The 19,923-nt window shown below is 44.9% G+C and overlaps 1 protein-coding gene across 3 annotated transcripts; it reads left to right on the forward strand.

The window, feature by feature from the left end:
* The first annotated feature begins 7,032 nt into the window (after positions 1-7,032).
* galnt17 (polypeptide N-acetylgalactosaminyltransferase 17) lies at positions 7,033-19,923 on the forward strand. 3 transcript variants are annotated; one of them, XM_056612293.1, is made up of 13 exons: positions 7,033-7,101; positions 7,481-7,561; positions 7,720-8,101; positions 8,635-8,818; positions 9,623-9,789; positions 12,616-12,790; positions 14,192-14,389; positions 15,015-15,132; positions 16,420-16,605; positions 17,063-17,200; positions 17,502-17,597; positions 19,039-19,200; positions 19,733-19,923. In XM_056612293.1, exons 3-13 carry the CDS (start codon positions 7,837-7,839, stop codon positions 19,877-19,879), a joined length of 1,836 nt encoding a protein of 611 aa, XP_056468268.1. In that variant the 5' UTR covers positions 7,033-7,101; positions 7,481-7,561; positions 7,720-7,836; the 3' UTR covers positions 19,880-19,923. The 3 variants fall into 3 exon arrangements, with proteins under 3 accessions (XP_056468268.1, XP_056468267.1, XP_056468269.1); XM_056612292.1 differs by having other exon boundaries at positions 7,038-7,561; XM_056612294.1 differs by having other exon boundaries at positions 7,038-7,561; positions 7,854-8,101.

A 19,923-nucleotide genomic window follows, 5' to 3' on the forward strand; every position in this document is an offset into this window, starting at 1 on the left:
AAAGACTATTCCTGACACTCCTCTGCCCCGCTGTGTTCGCTCTGGCTGTGGTCGCTCCGAACTGTTTCGGCCCGTGGCAAAGCGAGTCATCCTCGCTGCTGTCCAAGGCATGTTGAGACGCAGCATTTATTTAATGCTCATATGTCCTAGTGCTGAAAAAAGGTTATATGAAAAAGTGTGAGGGGAGCGGTGGTGCGCTAAACTTGTTCTGTGAGCAGCTGGATGTGAACCATGGTGTGAAGGAAGTGAACACAACGATCGATTTTCAACTGTGCGCGCATGCACTGGTGTAATTGAGCTGCGCTGCTATATATCTTTTTTTATCAATGTGACGAGTTGCGAGTCTAGTGCAGGCCGGGTTTTTTTTCCCAGCACCCCCTGCTGAGAATACGTTCTCGCGGCTATGGTTGCACCAGATGTTATAAACATTAAACGGTCACATAAATCATTACTATTTTTAGAAAATGTATGTTTGTTTCATATAATTGTATTGGAAGTCCTGGTTTTCACTAGGGTTGCCGCGGTGTGGACATTTTCACACCGAGTAATACACTCGTCTCAACACCGGTATTACCGAGTATAAACGGTATAAACTTTGAAACTAGGTCAACCGCCACACAAGCATCGGTTTTTAGACCCTTCTCGTCCTTCAGTTGCCGCAAACGTTCAAAAGCAGCGCCTAGGATTATTCTTGATTTCAGTTTTTCTCTTTCAGCGTTTTTATTATCAATTACTCTCTGAAAAAGAGTTTTCCTTCTCTTTGCTGGTGGTGGTGGTGGTGGTGGGGATGGTGGCGTCTTGTCTGCCATGGAAATTGTCTTCGACTGCTAGGTCCAAATGTGGATTAACTAGTTCCAGTAGATACCGCAGGATAACAACAAACAGGAGCTTGCTCTGGGTCACGAGCTCTGGGTCACGAGTACTGCACGAAGGGGTCGCGCGCGGGGCGCGGGGGAGGGGGAGTGCAGTACGACCGTTTGATTGACGTACTTACTGTCCAATGAAACTCGGTGGCAATGGAAATGATTGGCTGGAGTTTTTCGAGCCCTGCCCGTTCCACAGATGATTGACAAGTTTAATTTTCATGTCAGTACTTCTAACTCAGTGGCTGTAAGCGGGTTATGATAAGGATTTCAAGTAATTTTGCAAAAATGGCCAAAAAAGCGAATCACCTACGCAACCTTTAAGAAGAACCAAAAAACGAATAAACGAACAGAAACTTTGACTTTGGTTTTTTTGAAAAAACGAAAAAACGAAAAAAAGGGTGGTTTCTGGATTCTGCTTACGTCAATTATTCCCTGAAAACAGAGTAATAAAACGTACCTTGCTCGATAAGTAACATGTCAAAGCAATAGGCCTATAGTTTAATAATAAAGTGACAATTGGGAGCATTTCATTAGCAGCCTCTTTACATTTGGCTTCCTGCGACCGACTTTATGATGGATTTTAAACATCTCAGTCGTCTTATTTTTTTGACGAGACCCTGGCAGAGCTCTGCTGTCCCTTACGAAGAAGCTTTGTATAGGCTAGTACTTTATTTTATACAAACTCTTACTAAACCATCTGCAGTTAATTTTCTGGTCATAAACCCTCTAAGTCTAAACTCTCTCCAATTTGTAGGTCACACATCCTCCATAGCATAGATGGGGGAGCTCACCGTATTGCTCGCTCCCACACAGCTAACCACATAACATCCGGCCAGGCACAGCAGCTGAGAAGGACTTTTATCAAAGTGAGATGTAGAAGAGAAGCGGATGAGTGGGTTTGACTGCAGGCGGCGAGACGTGCAGAGAAGTGGAGCAGCCTAAATTAGAACCGAGAAACGCGGCAAGCATCACCCAGCATTCATCTATTCTAAACCCACCTCCCCTCTGGTGATAAGGGTGGAACTTCTTTGACTTTATTTATTTTTCTTTTATGTTTATTCTAGCTATCTTGACTCTTCTTTTTATATTATGCTCTTGATTATTCACTGTGGAGTCGCAATGCAGTAGTTACAAAGAATGATTAATTGTTGAGGAGTTACTAAACCCAAACGGGGTGGGGATGATGATGATGATGATGACGAAGATGATGATGATGACAATGATGATGTTCATGGTGATGGGTTAGCTTTTATCCAAAGCAATTTACAATAGGTACATTTGCTAGGTGAACCCATTCTCCACATACAACAAAGATTCTACATGACGCTAACTACTATTTTTAAGTGACAGGACGTACAACATGCAGTACGTGTGTACAATAAGTGCCTGGACGTACAAACATACAATAAGTCATGTTTTAGGAGAGTAAGGGAGGTGGTGGGGCAGTTGTGGGTAAGGAGGGAGGTTATGCAGTCCAGTTTAACTCGAGTGAAAAGTGAGTCTTGAGTCTCTTGTGGAAGCTGGTGAGTGACTCTGCTGTTCTGACATTGGCAGGGAGCTTGTTTCACCATCACTGTGTCAAAACAGAGACGAGTTGTGCCTCTGTTGCGCAACCTTTTCTTGCTCTTAGCGATGGCGGTACCAGGTGTCCAGCTGCGGTAGTTGAGCGGAGCGCTCGTTGTAGTCTCATTACTGGGCTCCATTAGGGTTCTTTGCAGCCATTTCCCTCTCTGTACTGGATTATGTCATTCACTCACTCAAGCTTCCTACCACCCAGGTTGAAGCACGAATCTCTGCATGTCTGTCCAACTTCTCCCACTGGATGTCGACACACCCTCTGAAGCCCAACCTGGACCAGACACTCTGCACTGGCAACCGGTGACTCCGCAAATCTGATTCAAGTCACTGGTACTTGCCTAATGGGCTCATGCCAATCCTCAAGCCAATCCCCATCTAGTACAAGTCCAAACCATACACCCAGCCCAACGCCTCTCAAAGACTGTCAAACAACCTCCTAGTGGAACGAGCATCCCACTGACCCCAAGAGTGTACGGGCCTGCTTTCTTTGTGCAATTGCTTATACCCTTCTTCTTTCTCTTCCCATTGACAGGACTTGATGGAATCACGGATTGTATTGATATCACACACTACAGTGGCGTGGTTAGGTTTGGTGGTGGAGAATTGTCCCGTAATCGCATCGGAGAATTGGCCAGTGCGGCCATTTTGAAGGTTATACTTTATAGACATCTAGTAATCCTCAATACTTTTGTCTCTTTTATGATTTATAGTTAATGAATTGATGATAAGGGTGGAGGGTGGTTGAAGTAATTTACATCTTCTAAAAATGTGATTACCTTCAGGTGGAGATAAACACGTTAAACAAATCCACTGTACTGGTCTGGACTTATAGACTTATTTTATCACTACTTGTAAACTAACACTTAAAATACTTAACTGTAAATTGTAAACACCCTTATGGGTTGGCATCAAGGATATAAAACACAAGTTAAAATGTACAGCTCACTTTGCTATTCTACCGAGACACAATGCACAGCAGGAATCAACAGTATTTCCTGTGACTTACTGTCTTAGATGAAAAGGCCAATCACAAACTGCTCTCTCTCTCTTTGTCTCTCTCTCTCTCTCTCCCTCTGTCTCTCTCTCTCTCTCTCTCTCTCTCTCTCTCTCTCTCTCTCTCTCTCTCTCTCTCTCTCTCTCTCTCTCTCTCTCTCTCTCTCTCTCTCTCTTAAACAGTTGGGGGGATGTGATATCTGCCAGAGATTGGCACACAGAACAGTTGGCCTGCGGGGGGACTGTGTTTGGTCTGTTCGAAAGAAAGGTCAGAAGACAGGAGTCTGGCAGGGAGGCGGATGACATTAGTTAACACTAATTCAACCATATTAAATGTAACAATAATAACCACATCTTTCTTTAAAGAAAAGTACCCATCTAGCCGTCATGTAACTCATCTGTCAGTTGTTGTTTTCCTTCACTTCCTGCCCTTCAAAGGACCTTCCTGTTTCACCCTGCAGGGTTCCGCCCTGGCCAGCTTTTTCTGCTGTTGTGTCTTCAAGCTAAACCATAAACGTTAACACAGTAATCAGTGTAACCAAAATCTCTGAAGATTACATTATATCATATCATTTACTTTTAACACACTTTAGTACTTTTAATAAATGGTTCTTGTACTTGGAGTTGCATTCAATGCTTGAGTAGAATTATAAGTGAGGCCTACTTTATTTGAGTGATTATAGGGGGAACTGAGTACAGTGACTTATACAGTTATGGGGCCATCATTAATTGACTATTTTATCAATATGAATACAGTTAATAAGTTATACAGTTGTAACTAAGTGAAATAGTTGCATGACACAACTGAAATATATGAATATTTAAGAAACACAAGGATGAACGGAATAAGTCTATAGGATAGGCTACTTGTTTAGAAGATATTTTCTCAAGATACTCCCCTTTACGTGGCTTCCGCATCTGCAATATTGCCAATTATGACTCGTCCATTCATACTATTCACAGACCCGTCGCCAGACCTGAGTCTTAAGGGGGGCATATCAAATGCATAGGGGGGCACAATTATTATTAGTCTACAGTACATATATTTCCTCTATTCGCTCAGCACATAATCATCACGTTAAACATAACCAACAGCAATATGACCCTATAGCCTATAGCCTACAACATCACATCATTCCTCATCATTTAAAGCAATACATTACATTTTTGTATGCTAAGCAATGCTATGAATATATATCCATAAAACACTGGACTATACAACATAGGCTATTAGGTGTAAAAGCAGTTAACAGAGAGATATGCATTGCCATTAGAACCTCCTCATCAACATATCCTTCCACTCGGACGTAAACTTGTGAGTTAGGTCCTTTTCAAAAGCAAGCTGAATCAGCTGGGCCTTGCGTCTGTGCAGCATACCGTGCAGATGCTCTGAGGAGACGTTTTTCAAAGTGGAAAATTAGTTTTCACACAATGCTGTGGAAGCTCCTACAGTTAGGGCAAGGGTGTAGGCTGTGAGAACAGTCGGCATAGCCTGGAGTGCACAGTTTAATTTGCTAAGGATGTTTGCTCTGTGTGCTAATTTTCAGTTAAAACAAAACCGCTGGCATTATTTTAACAGCTGTGGGCGTTTTCGTTGCCATAACAACGTGAGCTAATCAACAAGTACAACATGTTCTGGACCAGTGTCTCTCAATTATTTCATTCAGTCATTCCCCCTAGGAGACAGATATTTTTTTGCGCCTTCCCTGAATTGAAATAGCCTACTATTGGGAACTTGCTAATATTTATTTATTTAGATTAATAAAATTAGCTGAGATAACCTCTGCAACAACTTAAAACAATTTCCAAGTTCAGTTTATTAACTCAATTTGTAACATTTAAACAAGACTGCTAAGTCTGTGTGAATCTCAAAACAGAGAAACAAGAGCATGATTCACTGGGGTTTGCATTTAATTACAATTATTTTTTGTCAGCTTCATCAGCTTATTCCCTTTCAAAAATAATAATATATGTTCTTCTTTCAAGCATGAATAAAGACACCAAGTCCCTCTGTCATGACTTTGTACGATCAAAATTCTTGTAAAACTTCTGACCCTTGGTATTATGTTTATTTAAATTAAAATAAGTAACTTATTAAAATAAATCAATTTTATAAGCTGAGGGCGTTTTCATGAGCCTCATAGTATTAGAACATGTGGTACTTGTTGATTAGCTCAGTTGTTATGGCAATGAATACGCCCTCAGCTGATAAAATAATGCCAGCGTCTTTTTTCAACTGAAAATTAGCACCCATGTCAACTTTTTCTGCTCCTTGCACCTTATCATGCTTATCATGTTACGCAGAATTACAAGCCCCTGCCGACTAAAAAATTAAACAATTCAAGAGGCGGCATAGTTAGAATCGCCTTGTGGTCAGCTGTCATTTAAAGGCACCCAGTGCAACTTTCGAGGCTTAAAAATAAACATTCAATTTCTAGTCTTTTTTACACGTAGTAAGTTTCAATAACTCCATACCATTACATACCGACATTTAAGCACCAAAGATGAGACGTCGTTGTGTGGTGAGAACTGATACAAAATCGATAACAACAACAATGCCGCCATTTTCTATATTTTTTGTGACCTACAATAAATAAAGCAGGCTTCCAGTCAATGGAAAAATGGCTTCTCCCCACCGGCGATTGTTGTTGTTTACGATTTTCTATCAGTTCTCACCACACAACGACGTCTCATCTTTGCTCCTTGAATGTCGATATATGATGGTATGGGGTTATTGAAACTTACTACGTGTAAAAAAGACTAGAAATTGAATGTTTATTTTTCATTGAATGTTTACATAAAGTTGCACTGGGTGCCTTTAATAGTCATCTGACAGATTATATCAAGGTTTTAAAATTATTATTATTATTATTAGCTGGTCATGTTATAACACAGCTGGTAATCGTGGATTTTCTGATTAAGACTAGCAAGCCTTTTTGACAGACAAAACAGCAGAAACTAGCTTAAGTGTGCTCGTGCTGCCTTTTTGGTTTTGTCAAACAGGAGACGCCCACCTACCAATCAGAGGTTAGAGATTCCTGCAGGAAGGTTGCGCTCGATTTCACTAGCCCATTTATGCCTGTTCATTAGTGTGTACAGCATCCATTCTCTCATTGCTTGTGTAAAAAAAAAAGGTAGAATATTAGATTTGAGGACGAAATGATAGGGTGGGCTAAGGCAAGTTTTGGGTGAGCTTGAGCCCACCCAAAAAAGGCCAAAAAGAAAAAAGGTCTTGCCATTAGAGGCAAAAAAGCCTTTGTTTACCTTGACAGCGGTCAATTATACTTGGCAACGGTGAATTATCAAATATAATTCACCGCCGGAATTATCTGAGATCTGTGCCTCAAGTGGGGGGGTACAAGCATTGTGGGGGGGGGGGGGGGGGGGGGGGGGGGCGGCCCCCTATGGCCCGCCCATAGCGACGCGCCTGACTATTCATTCAGTCAATCCATCCAACCAAATGTCCGCTGCGGTCGCTCATCAAAACCCCGATCTGATCCCGGAATCCACTCCGTGTTTCGTTGCTCTCCCTTATTAGGGGTCTATATAGCTTGTCTCCTACTGAGCATCGGGTAGAAAATAAGCATACGAGAGGCACAAGAAGACACTGCAACTCGATGAAGGGAAATGTTCATGATAATTGGGACTGAATAAAAAAAAAAAGGTGTGGGAAAATATTCTGAAAGGCTGCACCATCCTCGCTGCTAAGCAAATGCATAGCCTCTGTATGTTATCAAGCGGCGACTGAATGCGGTGTCTTTAATTGACCAAGGATTATACAATTTTTTTTACAACCTGTGAAGGATTGCACACAATTTCGTTAAGACCAACGCTGATCCCACTCGGTTTCGCAGCGGGAAGCGGGGGGGATGCGTCGCTCCGAGGATGCTGGCGCGCAGTCTCCCATCGTAAATTCTGGACTTTTGTCGGACGAGAAAATAATAGCTTCCACTTCGATCTGACGCTCGTCAATAATTGAAGGACGCGGACTCCTCTGCTGAGCGCGGGCTCGTTAATTGATTTCACTCGATCTCTTCACGCAGACTTCCCCGACCGGGATGCTGGCGACGAGGGGGCTGTCAGGAGGAAGACGCAACCTGGAATAACCTCCATGATACGAAAGGGTAAGAGAGGAGCTGAAGAGGCTTTTAACATTACCAAGGCTTTATGCGGACCGGAATATTATAACGACACTATAGGCTTTACTGATTATTTGTTGTCGTAGTGTATCCCCATGCAATGCACTGACTGTATCACACCTAACCCACTGCTCATCTTGCAGCTTTTGGCTCGTCGCAAAGCAAGAGGATTCCTCTCTCTCTCTTCATGACACCTTTTTTAATGACATAGTGCGCCCTTCCCTCACGGTTCGGTTTTGGGACATCAGCTACATACGTACATGGCGTTTGTCTTCAGAAGCTGGAGGCTGTTACTTGTGCTGAACGTGCTGATGGTGGCCGTCTTCGTGACTTTTTGGGCAAAATCAAACACGAGCAGCGTCAAGAGAGCCCTGGGGCCGGACCCGTCCGGTGGCGGCGGTGGGGATGGAGACAGCGGGAAGCAACCCCAGAGCAACGGCACGGCTCTGGGCTCCAGCATAGCTCACGAGGTGCTGCTGAGGAGGCTCGGCTCGCTGGAGGACGTGGTCTACCGACAGCTGAACGGTAGGCAGCGTGCCTCCTCACACCTACACTGCGCTATAAGCAGCGCTTCGAACCACACCACGGATTTTATTTTTGTATACGTTGCCGTCATACCGAAGGCGTCATCCCCCTGTCCCGCTCTTGGTACTTGTGCTGCTAGATGTCTGTCTCTCTTTCTCTGTCTCTGTCTCTCTCTGTCTCTGTCTCTCTCTCTGTCTCTCTCTCTCTCTCTCTCTCTCTCTCTCTCTCTCTCTCTCTCTCTCTCTCTCTCTCTGACTCTGACTCTGACTCTGACTCTGACTCTGACTCTGTCTCTGTCTCTCTGTCTCTCTGTCTCTCTGTCTCTCTCTCTCTCTCTCTCTCTCTCTCTCTCTCTCTCTCTCTCTCTCTCTCTCTCTCTCTCTCTCTCTCTCTCTCTCTCTCTCTCTCTCTCAGAGAGAGAGAGTTGGCCTGCGGGGTTAGGGTTAACCCCCCCCCCCTGTTTCAGCAGGGGGGGGGGGGACTGTTTCAGCACCCTTTTCTGTACCTCTCATCTCGTCCGTGTTCTCCGACAGGTCTGTCCAAGTCTCTGGGTCTCATCGAAGGCTTCGGAGGTCGAGGTAGAGGGGGTCTCCCCGCCACTCTGGCTCCAGCCGAGGAGAACGAAGCCAAACACCTGAGAGAGAAGTACGGCTACAACGCCTACCTCAGCGATACCATCTCCCTGGACCGGAGCATCCCGGACCACCGTCCCGGCAAGTGAGTCCAGAGTGAACTGCACGCGGCAGAGAGGAGCCCGTCACAGACATGGGGGGGGAAATGGATATCACTTGGGTTTTATTCTCGTGGATGTTCGTTTCCTGTCTGGCCGTCAGTCTCTCGAGTTGTCTCCCTGTCCGTCCATCTGTCCCTCTGCCTCTTGGTCTCTATGGCTTTTTCTCCGTCTGCCTCTCCCTCAGTGTTGTCCCTGTCTGCCTTTCTCTGTGTGTGTGTGTGTGTGTGTGTGTGTGTGTGTGTGTGTGTGTGTGTGTGTGTGTGTGTGTGTGTGTGTGTGTGTGTGTGTGTGTGTGTGTGTGTGTGTGTGTGTGTGTGTGTGTGTGTGTGTGTGCGTCTCTCTCTCTCTCTCTCTCTCTGTCTCTGTCTCTGTCTCTGTCTCTCTCTCTCTCTCTCTCTCTCTCTCTCTCTCTCTCTCTCTCTCTCTCTCTCTCTCTCTCTCTCTCTCTCTCTCTCTCTCTCTCTCTCTCTCTCTCTCTCTCTCTCTCTCTGTTCCTATGTAGGAATATAGATTGAAGGATAAAGGTAACATATTCATGTATATTTTTTGTTGTTGCTGTTTTTGTTTATGCAAAATAAACTAGGTAGCACACAGAATGCACCTGAAGCCCAGGGAAAAACTCCCGAACCCAGAGAGCCCACCCAAACTAAAATTAAATGGTATGAGATTTATGATGAGATATAAACCGTACTGTGTGTCTGTGTGTGTGTGTGTGTGTGTGTGTGTGTGTGTGTGTGTGTGTGTGTGTGTGTGTGTGTGTGTGTGTGCGTGCGTGTGTGTGTGTCCAGGTGCCGGAAGACCAGCTACCCCAGAGAGCTTCCTCAGATGTCCCTCATCTTCATCTTTGTGAACGAGGCACTGTCCGTCATCCTGCGCTCCGTGCACTCGGCTGTCAATCACACTCCGGCCCACCTGCTGAAGGAGATCATCCTGGTGGACGACAACAGTGACGACGGTCAGTAGCCACGGCAACCGAGGCTTTTTGAACATTTCTGGATCAGGACATTTATAATGACAAACGGGTTGAGTGGCTGGGGTAAAAAAGTCTTGCTGAATTAACTTAACCAAACCCTGTAGGCCACCGGTGGTTCACAACCTGTGTCCCCATCCACGCATGACGGGGGTCATGTGAGGATAAGGAGCTGTATTCAAAGTGCTGAAAAATGTGTTCCCGACAATTTCCCTGCATAAGGTTGTGGTAACATTATAACTTGTTAATATCGTGTCATGGAAATTTATAAACTCAGTCCAAGGCTGTTTCATTGGATCATTCTAGGTTTGAAAACTTAAAGAAAGCGAAGGGAATTACTAAATTGATGAGCATTAACATGCATGACTGCATGTCTGCATGCATGGTCAATGATCTCCCCTTTTCGTACCCCTGCTATAAAATTTGCTGTGGAATGCTCTGAAAGAGTAGTTAAGGGGTCTCAGGTGAAGGTATCAGGACGGAGGTGGTCTCTGAAGTGGTGGAGGAGGAGTTTGGTTGGGGTTCACTGGGGATGACAGTGTTCTTGAAGCGGACCGAGGGAGGTAAGGGGGGTTAGGGAGTGTGTTTTTGTGTGGTTGGGGGGAGGTGACAACTAGGGAAAAGTGATGGAAAGAGTGAAAGGTAGAGAGAGAAAGAGGAAGAGGGAAGAGTGATGGTGAAAGAGATTAGAGACAGAGAAAATGAGCAAGAGTTGGAAAGAGAGAGGGAGATCCGGAGCCAACCCGAGAGCGATGGAGATACAGAGAGAGATCGAGATAGAGAAGGAGGAAGATAAGTGGAAAGAAAGAGAGAGAGAGAGCGAAAGGAAAATAGAGAGTGATGGAGAAAGAATTTTAAGTAGCAGAGGTGGAGGGGGGCAGGGGGGGGGGGGGGGGGGGGGGGGGGGGGGGCGTTAAGTGGATTGGAGGGACAGAGGTAAGATGGGGATAAGGAGGGTGGAGATGGGCTGAGAGAGGGTGAGAGGAAGGTAACGGTCGGAAGGAGTGGAGGTGGAGGCAGATTGAATGGAACTCCGGGTGAGAAAACCTGGCTTTTAGTGGAAGTGAAAGGCAGGGAGAGGGACAGGTGAAGAGAGAGAGAGAGAGAGAGACATTGGCAATCCTACATTTACATGGCTTTGGCAATGTCATTGAAGATTAGAAGCAACTGGTGGTCTACATGGTTATAAGTGAGCAGGTTTCGATGGCTAGCCAGCCGCTCAACCTGTAGCAACGGATGTGTACATTTTCCCATGTTTGCCCCACTTTTGAATTATCTTTTAAATGATTTTGAATCTGCATGAAGAAGAGAGATGAGGGGAGAGGAGAGAGACAGCACTTGACAGAGAGAGAGAGAGAGAGAGGAGAGGGAGAGAGAGGAGAGATGAAACGAAAGAAGAGAGAAGGAAGGAGAGAGTAGAGCTAGACAACGAAGGAAAGAGAGATGGGAGGAAGAGGGAGAGAGATGAGGGAAGAGAGTAGAGAGAGGATATAGACAGGGAGAGAGAGAGTCATAGTAGAGAGCAGAGGAGAAATTAGGTCAGATAGTAAAATGGATATATGTGATTGAAGTAATGCAAGGCAAAATATAGCACGTACAGAGTTTTAGAAGTGTTAAAAAGCACAGCGAGGGGGAGAAGGAAGGCGGAGACTGATAGAAGAAGGGAGAATCCTATAAATAAAAGACACATGCACTTTAATAGACATGCTATTTATGAAATGCAGCAGATTTGCATGTTTCCACTTTAAAATGATTTATTTAATCCCGATGACATGGGTAATCTACCGGAGTGTATCACAGTGTGGTTGTGGCATTTGAGTATGTTTGAACAAAGGTGTGTGCTGGTGTGAAATAGTGTGTGCTTTGTGAGAGGTCAGAAACAGAATGAATGATTCCATAGTTTGAGAGGAAGATTGCTGGTTTGAGCCAGAATGCACAATTGAGCAACAATTTAGATTTGGGCGGTCAATGCACGAGTGACAAATGCATATCTAAACCCGGAGCCTCAATGTAACTCGTGATGAGCAGTCAGAGATTGTGCGGCTGCATTTCTATTGGCTGGTCATATCGCAGGAAAAAGGGTTGTGATTTGATAGGAGGGAAGAGATGGAGATCAAAGGATCATCAGATGCCTTGCTCATGAAATCCCGTTGGTTTGGAGACACTCACACAATGCAGTGCAACTGGGAATTATTTCATCTCTCTCTCTTGCTTTTGATCTCTCTCTCCCTTCTCTCTCTCTCTCTCTCTCTCTCTCTCTCTCTCTCTCTCTCTCTCTCTCTCTCTCTCTCTCTTGCTCTCTTGCTTTTGATCTCTCTCTAGCGTTCTCTCTTTGCTGCTATAATATTTGTAAATTAATTGCATGCGGGAATGTTTCTGTTTCTGAACATGTGAAGGTGCTGCGGGGTGTGTGTGTGTCGATGAGTGTGTATGGGTGTTTTCCATATTTCAGAGAGAAGCATAGCCGCCATATTTGCACACCTGATGTCAGAATGACAGCTTCGCGGCTGCCTGCGGTGATACCGGATTAACTCCTACTCGACGGAGATCAGACAGAATGTGTTCGCAGGTTGTCACAAACACTGCGTTGAAAACTTCATGACACTGGGGGATGTGGGGGGAGTGTGGCTGGGGTGAAAGGGTGCAGTTGCTAAGCAACACGGGCAATAAAAAAAGGAAATTTGAATTTGATGATAGAAACAACAACCATTAAATCACCTCCATCAGGCCAATGTCCAGCGGAGGCTGGAGGGACATGTGGATGGTGTCAGTCCCACTGACTCCGCCCCTCTGGGTCTCATGTCCCCTCAGAGCAGCTCAAGGGCCCGCTGGAGGAGTACGTGAACAAGCGGTACCCCGGGCTGGTGAAGATCGTGAGGAACCATCAGCGCGAGGGTCTGATCCGCGCGCGCATCGAGGGCTGGAAGGCGGCCACCGCCGAGATCACCGGCTTCTTTGACGCACACGTGGAGTTCACCCCTTCCTGGTGAGTGGCGGCCATGTTGGCCCTGGGGCCAACATGGCCGCACTAAGAGAAGGTGCCATTCTGGCTCTCTACATAGAGAGCGTACTGGTCAAATCAAACTCTTCTAAGTGGCTTAAAAAAGTTGAAAAACACTGTGAACGTCATAGTTTTAGTTAGAACTACATACAGTGTTTAGACTCTAAAAGAAAAAGTATGAAGCAGAAAGAAAGGACGGCAAATAAGGTTAGTTTTTTTACCGACATCGAATTTACATCCAAGTCTCAGAGTACCTAATAATCAAAAGTCTTGTCAAACCTTTATTCATTCTCTTATCAGAGTTCTCCCATATGAAAGGGGACGTCCACATTTGATGGCCTACATATAGTTAGGTTGGGTCCTGTCATTAAAATGACAATTCCACATTTTAGTGTGGAATTGAAATACATGAATTTCTTTAATAACCGCTTCAAGTTGTGACATATTGTCATTATGTTTTGTTATAACAAAAGCGTTTTAGAATTCTTGATCCTGATAGGTCAGTTACATTCCAAGCAGTTTTTAACACTGCCATAATATTTGTTCTAATCTAACATTAGTAAACACTGCCATAATGTTATTACAAAACCATCATAAAAAAAAGAATAAAAAAAAGAAGTAAATCTTCCAAAATAGAGAAAATATGACAATGACGACTACCGGCTTCACCACACAGTGTGTACTCTAGTCTATATGTACCCTGGGCACTCTGGTCTGAAGATAGCACATCCAAATGGAATAGCTAATAGGTTGGGACGAAGCCTGGCTGACTGAACTCAGAGAGAAGAGGAAGAGAAGAAGTGAGCTGTTCCAACTGTGCTAGGCCGTGTGTGCGTTCGTGTGTGTGTGTGCGATTGTGTGTGTGTGTGTGTGTGTGTGTGTCTTTTCAGTTTTTTCTGCGTTTGTGTGTGTGTGTGAGCATGATGGTTTGTGTGTGCATGTTTGTGTGTGTCTTTTTGTCTCTTTATATGTATACATATGTGTGTATGTCTTTTTGTCCGATTATATATGTGTATGTATTGACTATATACCTGACCTATGCTATGTCTATGTGCTCTCTCATAAATAAGCAATCATACTTAACCAACAGCAAGCAGGGGCTACTTATTACCAACATCATCAGCCAAATTATACACACAGAAACAAAGACACATGCAAGTCTCACTCTCTCTTTCTCTCTCCCTCTCTCTCCCCCCTCTCACTCTCGCTGTCTCTCGCCATCCCTCTTGCCCCGCCTCTCTCTCTCTCTCTCTCTCTCTCTCTCTCTCTCTCTCTCTCTCTCTCTCTCTCTCTCTCTCTCTCTCTCTCTCTCTCTCTCTTTCCTCTCCTCTCTCTCTCTCTCTCCCTCCCCCCCTCTCTCTCTCTCTCTCTCTCTCTCTCTCCCAGGGCGGAGCCGGTGCTGGCCCGTATCAAGGAGGACCGCCGGAGGATCATCCTGCCCTCCATCGACAACATCCGACACGACACCTTTGAGCTGGAGCGCTACGAGAACTCGGCCCACGGGTACAACTGGGAGCTGTGGTGCATGTACATCAACCCCCCCAAGCAGTGGTGGGACGAGGGGGACACCTCCGCACCAATCAGGTACCACAACACCCTACTCTGAACCAATCAGGTTGTTAGAAGCGTCCCCTCTGAACCAATCAGGCAGCAGACACCCCCCTCTAAATTGATCAGGTAAAGGACACCTCCCCTTGGAACCAATTAGGGTGGAGATATTTTCCTTCTGAACCAAACGGCTGACAGACATCTCCAAACTCTGAACCAATCAGGTGCTATAACAGCCCCCTTCTGACCCAATCAGATACCAGAACGCCCATTTCTCTGACCCAATTATGTTGCAGATCAGCCAGCTCTGACCCAATAAGGCTCTAGACATTCAAAGGAAATAAAAACATTATTTTGTTACAAAAAGACAGCGGCACAACAATGAGTGATGATACTAACTAATATAACTGTCTCACTCACTGAACCATGTTTAGTTGTATGTCTTCATATTTCTCTTGTTATGTAAACCTGTATTCATACATACAGTGACCTAGTCTTCGACTGTTTCTTATTGAATAAAAACACAAACCACGTGGTCCGAGGCAGAGGACATCAACACGCACATACTATGTAATTCTATACATGGCCTACATATTTTTGAGTGGGGAGGAGGAGGAGGAGGTCTGAGCAGTGTGACTGTGTCCTATTTCCCCCCTGGCAGGACTCCAGCCATGATCGGCTGCTCCTTCGTGGTGCAGCGGGCCTACTTTGGAGAACTGGGTCTGTTGGACCCGGGTATGGACGTCTACGGAGGGGAGAATATTGAGCTGGGGATCAAGGTCAGAGGTTCCTCCCCCTCCTTCTCTCTGACTCCCTCTCTCCTCCCATCCTCTCTCCTCCTCCCACCTCTTCTTTTGTCTCTTTTCGCCACATCTGTCTTCCTCTCTCCATCTCCTGGCCCCTCTTCCAGTCCTCGACCCAATTGAATCTATCGTTTCCTCCTCCTCCTCTCTCCTCCTCCTCCTCCTCCTCCTCCTCCAGCCTCAACCCAACTCTCTCCTACCTCTTCTCCTATCCCCGTCTCCTCTTCCCATCCCTTTTCACCTCCTCTCGTCTCCGTCTCCGTCCTCTTCTCACTGTGAGTGGGCCGCTGGGACCAGTGGCCCAGCAGTAGTGATGGATGGTGGTCCATTAGGGGCTAGCAGACAATGCTGACCCGGGTGGGGGAGGCCACTGCCTGGAACTGGGTCATCCCCAGCGGGTTGTGGGTGTTCTTCCTCACTCCTTCCCGAATACCGCTTCCTCTTGGAGGAGGAAGTGAGAATACTTGTATAGGCTGGTCGCAGAAGAGAAACTTTGAAAGGTTTCACCATCATTTTAATGTTATTTTAATTTGCAATAAATTGTATAATTATCTAGTTACAGAATAGTATACAAATAATCTTTTTATAATGTTATGTATAGTACTTTGTTTTAGAATTGTATTGTTATTTTTTCGGATAGGTGTTTTTTTTACTTTCGTTCAAGGTATTGTGCATGATAATTTTCCTATAAAAATCAAGATAATATGAAGTCATGTAATTTAGGGTCGTTAAATGATGTTCGTATAGGACGTTTGATCTTTATCACCAGTTGCATCTTTTAACAGGCGGACATTAAAAAGCTGCCGTTAAATTTTAGAGACTTTAAGGAAGCCTTGTAAAACTCAGCATAGGATCGTCCAACCGTGGCCCATTTGCTAAGGAGGTCCCCCAAGGTTGCGAAGGGACAAGAATTAACAGAACTACACAACTATGTAGCCATTTCCTTGTATGATTAAAGAGGTTGTCATATTGTTCACTGTCAAAGGAATAATCTGGATTAATAGAAGCCATATCTTTAAAAAAACAAAAACATAATTATACAAATTTACAAACAAAATCAGACTTTAAGTAATTAAATCCACGTTATTCGTTTTTTTTTCATTTAAATTTCTAACTGCTATTCATCTGACAAACAAGATAATCTCTTCCGCGTTATATACACACACACTGTGTGTGTGGCAGATACACTCTGTGTTTTTTGGTGGAGGTTTGAACACATTACACACCACAAAAGACCAACAACCTGACATCGTACCGTTGCAGGTGTGGATGTGCGGGGGTAGCATGGAGGTGCTGCCTTGCTCAAGGGTGGCTCACATTGCCCGCCTGAAGAAGCCGTACGTCAGCAACATAGCGTTCCACACGCGCCGCAACGCCCTGCGAGTGGCCGAGGTCTGGATGGACGAGTTCAAGACCAACGTCTACCAGGCCTGGAACATCCCCATGGAGGTAGGGGCGGCGGGCAACGCCATTTTGGAGAACACGCCAACTTCTAAACGCTATTTAGAGATAGATTTATTGAGATTGATTCAGCCTTTAGATGTTGCTTCTGTAGCAATTCCTCTGTAAAACAAAAAATAGTCCTTTAACAGATAATTTTTGAACTGATAAATCACCTACAAATTCCTCTTATTACTGCAGATATTTGTATTAATTTAATTGTTTCTTTTCATCTGTAAAAGGCATTAGGATTGTTTATACATTTACTTAAATGAACCGCACTGCACGATTGTCACACACATTCATAACCAATGGATTTGAACAACAACCCTAATTTTTCGGCTGACACATATGCAGTGTTTTTCGTGCTAATGAGTAAGCCGTTTGCGTGCTAATCGCAGTTCATTAACAAAGTCGTTACGAACCCCTGCATCATGTCGGTAAACGGTTGCCCCTCACGTCGCAGAACCACGGCGTCGACTACGGGGACGTCTCAGAGAGGCGGGCGCTGAGGAAGAACCTGCAGTGCAAGAACTTTGAGTGGTACCTGGACAACGTGTACCCGGAAATGAGGAGATACAACAACACCATCCACTACGGAGAGGTGGGTACACAGAGAGAGAGAGAGAGAGAGAGAGAGAGAGAGAGAGAGAGAGAGAGAGAGAGAGAGAGAGAGAGATGAGAGAGAGAGAGAGAGAGAGAGAGAGAGAGAGAGAGAGAGAGAGAGAGAGATGAGAGAGAGAGAGAGAGAGAGAGAGAGAGAGAGGGAGGGAGGGAGGGAGGGAGGGAGGGAGGGAGGGTGGGCAATAGGAGATAGGTCATTGTGAATTTGTTTGTGGCCACTGCAGAAGGCACTGCTGTGTGTGGGGGTGGTTCACTAAGGGGGTCTTCACCTGTGATTGCAGATCCGTAACTCCAAGGCCAGCCACCTGTGCATGGACCAGGGAGAGAGGGACAACCACACGGCTACCCTGCACCCGTGCCATGGCTGGGGCCCGCAGGTAACCCCTCACAGTTAACCAGATCGACTTGTTTCAGTCTTTCTTCTCATTAGGTTCTCATCTGTATTCCCTTGACGGGTCAACGCAAAGGAATCCCCATAACAAACAGTACAGGGTAAAGACATAATGCAGAGATTGTATAGTATAAAAAGAGAGTATAAAAAAAGAACTGAGTTTGTATCGTGCATTTTGTTCATGTAGGTGTTGTGAGCGCAATGAACGTTTTGGGGTGAAAGAAGTTAATCACATTAAGTGGCACTTGATGAATCAAATCGTTTGTTTCAGCATCACAAAACATTCCTGTTGGTTTTCAGCTCTGGCTCAGACTCAGGCGAAAAGGTTGTACTCTGCATTTTTACCAAAAACACTGAGTCAGCGAGTGTGGATTTGGTTTCCTCCGGGAGGGCCTACGTTAAAGAATATATATAGCACAGAACAGCTCCTGGGGGAAGGAGTTTTCATTCATTGTATCTGCACTCTGAAATGAACCCAGTCCAGAACGCGCCACTGTCCTCAATCAGAGAAAGTGAGTTAGATAGATATTTTTATACTTTAGACTTATTATGTAAGTCAAACTGGGGTGTTAGAGAAAGAGACCATAAAATATAGACACACTCACACACACACACACTCACACACTCACACACTCGCACATACACATACACACAGTAGCTGACTTTGAGATGTATATTAATACATACTTTTGACACTTCCCTGACAAGATATTTGCTAGGTGTGTAGCGACTACATGTTATGGTCTATGTTATGGTTATTTTCCGCTTTTGGATCTGGTTGTCCATCACTTTTATTATATTTACTTGGTTATGTCAGAACTGGAAGGGCAGGACCATAAATTAATTGTATGTTTAATAATAATCCTATCCATGAAGTCACCTTGAGTTCAATCAACACCACAGCTGCATTGCTACACACACTTCTGAGACTGTAAATCTGAAATATTTAGGACAGCCATCCATCAATCATCTTCGTTTAAATGAATTTCCGTGCAGAACTGCCAGGCAAAGGGAAGAAGGGGAAGGGAGCAAAACAAACACAATAATTCAAAGAGGTTGACGTAACAATGAAAACAATCTGAGATGCAGATACATTAGAACCACACACAAATAAATATATATATATATATATATATATATTTAGAGATTTTAAAACACTACTCGATTAGAAGAAAGCATAACTTAAAAAGGGGTATGTGTTAAGATTTATTTAGCTAGTTATTCTGGCAGACTGGCGAGGTCTGTGGACCCTTAGGGTCCGTTTCAATACGTTGTCTTCACACTCGAGCTTGGGCTGGATCCCTCTGCTGGTTCACTACTGCCGGTGCTCCGAGCTCCAGCGATCCATGCGAGGTATTGAAACGGACCCTGACCGCTGCCTCCTCCGTGGGCCTTGGTCCTTGACTCTCTTGGTCCCCCCCCCCCAGTTAGGGCGCTACACGGCGGACGGCCAGCTGTACCTGGGGCCCCTGGGCAGTACGGGGGAGGACACGAGGTGCCTGGTGGACGACCAGATCAGCCACCTGCCGCAGCTGCGCGACTGTGAAAAGGTCTCCAATGTGAGGCAGAAGACGTGGCTGTTCTCCCAGGTGAGGAATAGAATAGAAAACCGTTGATATTACCCAGAAGGCATTCGTGTTGTTTCTCTTCGTCCCACCGAGGTGCGTGTTTAGCTGTAGCAATTATTACAAATTTTATTTTTAGTATTGAGTTGTTTAGTGGGTGCCTTTATCAAAGAAGACTGGCCATGATTTCAGATAGACGTCAGTGAGGAGCCAGTGGGTTAGGTCGGCCTACAAGCAGACGGCCAGCAACGGCTAGATGATAAATTAGTATAGTATAGCAATATAATAATATAATAATAATAGTAAAATAGTACAAAAACTGTATTTCCTCTGTGTTGCATGAGAAACCAATGTGAAATTAATTCAATTGGAGTTAAGAATAAAAACGAATTAATGCATAAATTAAGAATTAAAAGCAACTATTTATTTGGAAGAGCATTTAATATCCCCCATCCTGATGTCTCATCGCCAGCTTTGATGGGAATTATAAAAATAATTGAAGCAAAATGCCCGGAGAATTTCTGACCGTGAACCCAATCTCGTCCCCCCCCTTCAGAACGAGTCCATGGAGAACGGTGCGTCGGGCCGATGCCTGGAGGTGGTTCCAGCCAACGTGAACTTTGGGCAACTGCTGGTCCTGCAGCCGTGCACTGGCCAGAAGTGGACCATCAAGAACACCATCAGACAGCAACTATTGACCTAGCTGGTCAACCCGGCCCCAACACACACACACACACACGCACACAC

Source organism: Gadus chalcogrammus, chromosome 16 (genome assembly GCF_026213295.1).
Source record: "Gadus chalcogrammus isolate NIFS_2021 chromosome 16, NIFS_Gcha_1.0, whole genome shotgun sequence".
Lineage (NCBI taxonomy): Eukaryota > Metazoa > Chordata > Actinopteri > Gadiformes > Gadidae > Gadus > Gadus chalcogrammus.

Coding starts and splice junctions, on each gene's coding strand:
- galnt17 (XM_056612293.1), top strand. CDS start 7,837: ATGGCGTTTGTCTTCAGAAGCTGGAGGCTGTTACTTGTGCTGAACGTG. Junction 15,133..16,419: donor ATATTGAGCTGGGGATCAAG/GTCAGAGGTTCC, acceptor GTACCGTTGCAG/GTGTGGATGTGCGGGGGTAG. Junction 17,598..19,038: donor GCCATGGCTGGGGCCCGCAG/GTAACCCCTCAC, acceptor CCCCCCCCCCAG/TTAGGGCGCTACACGGCGGA.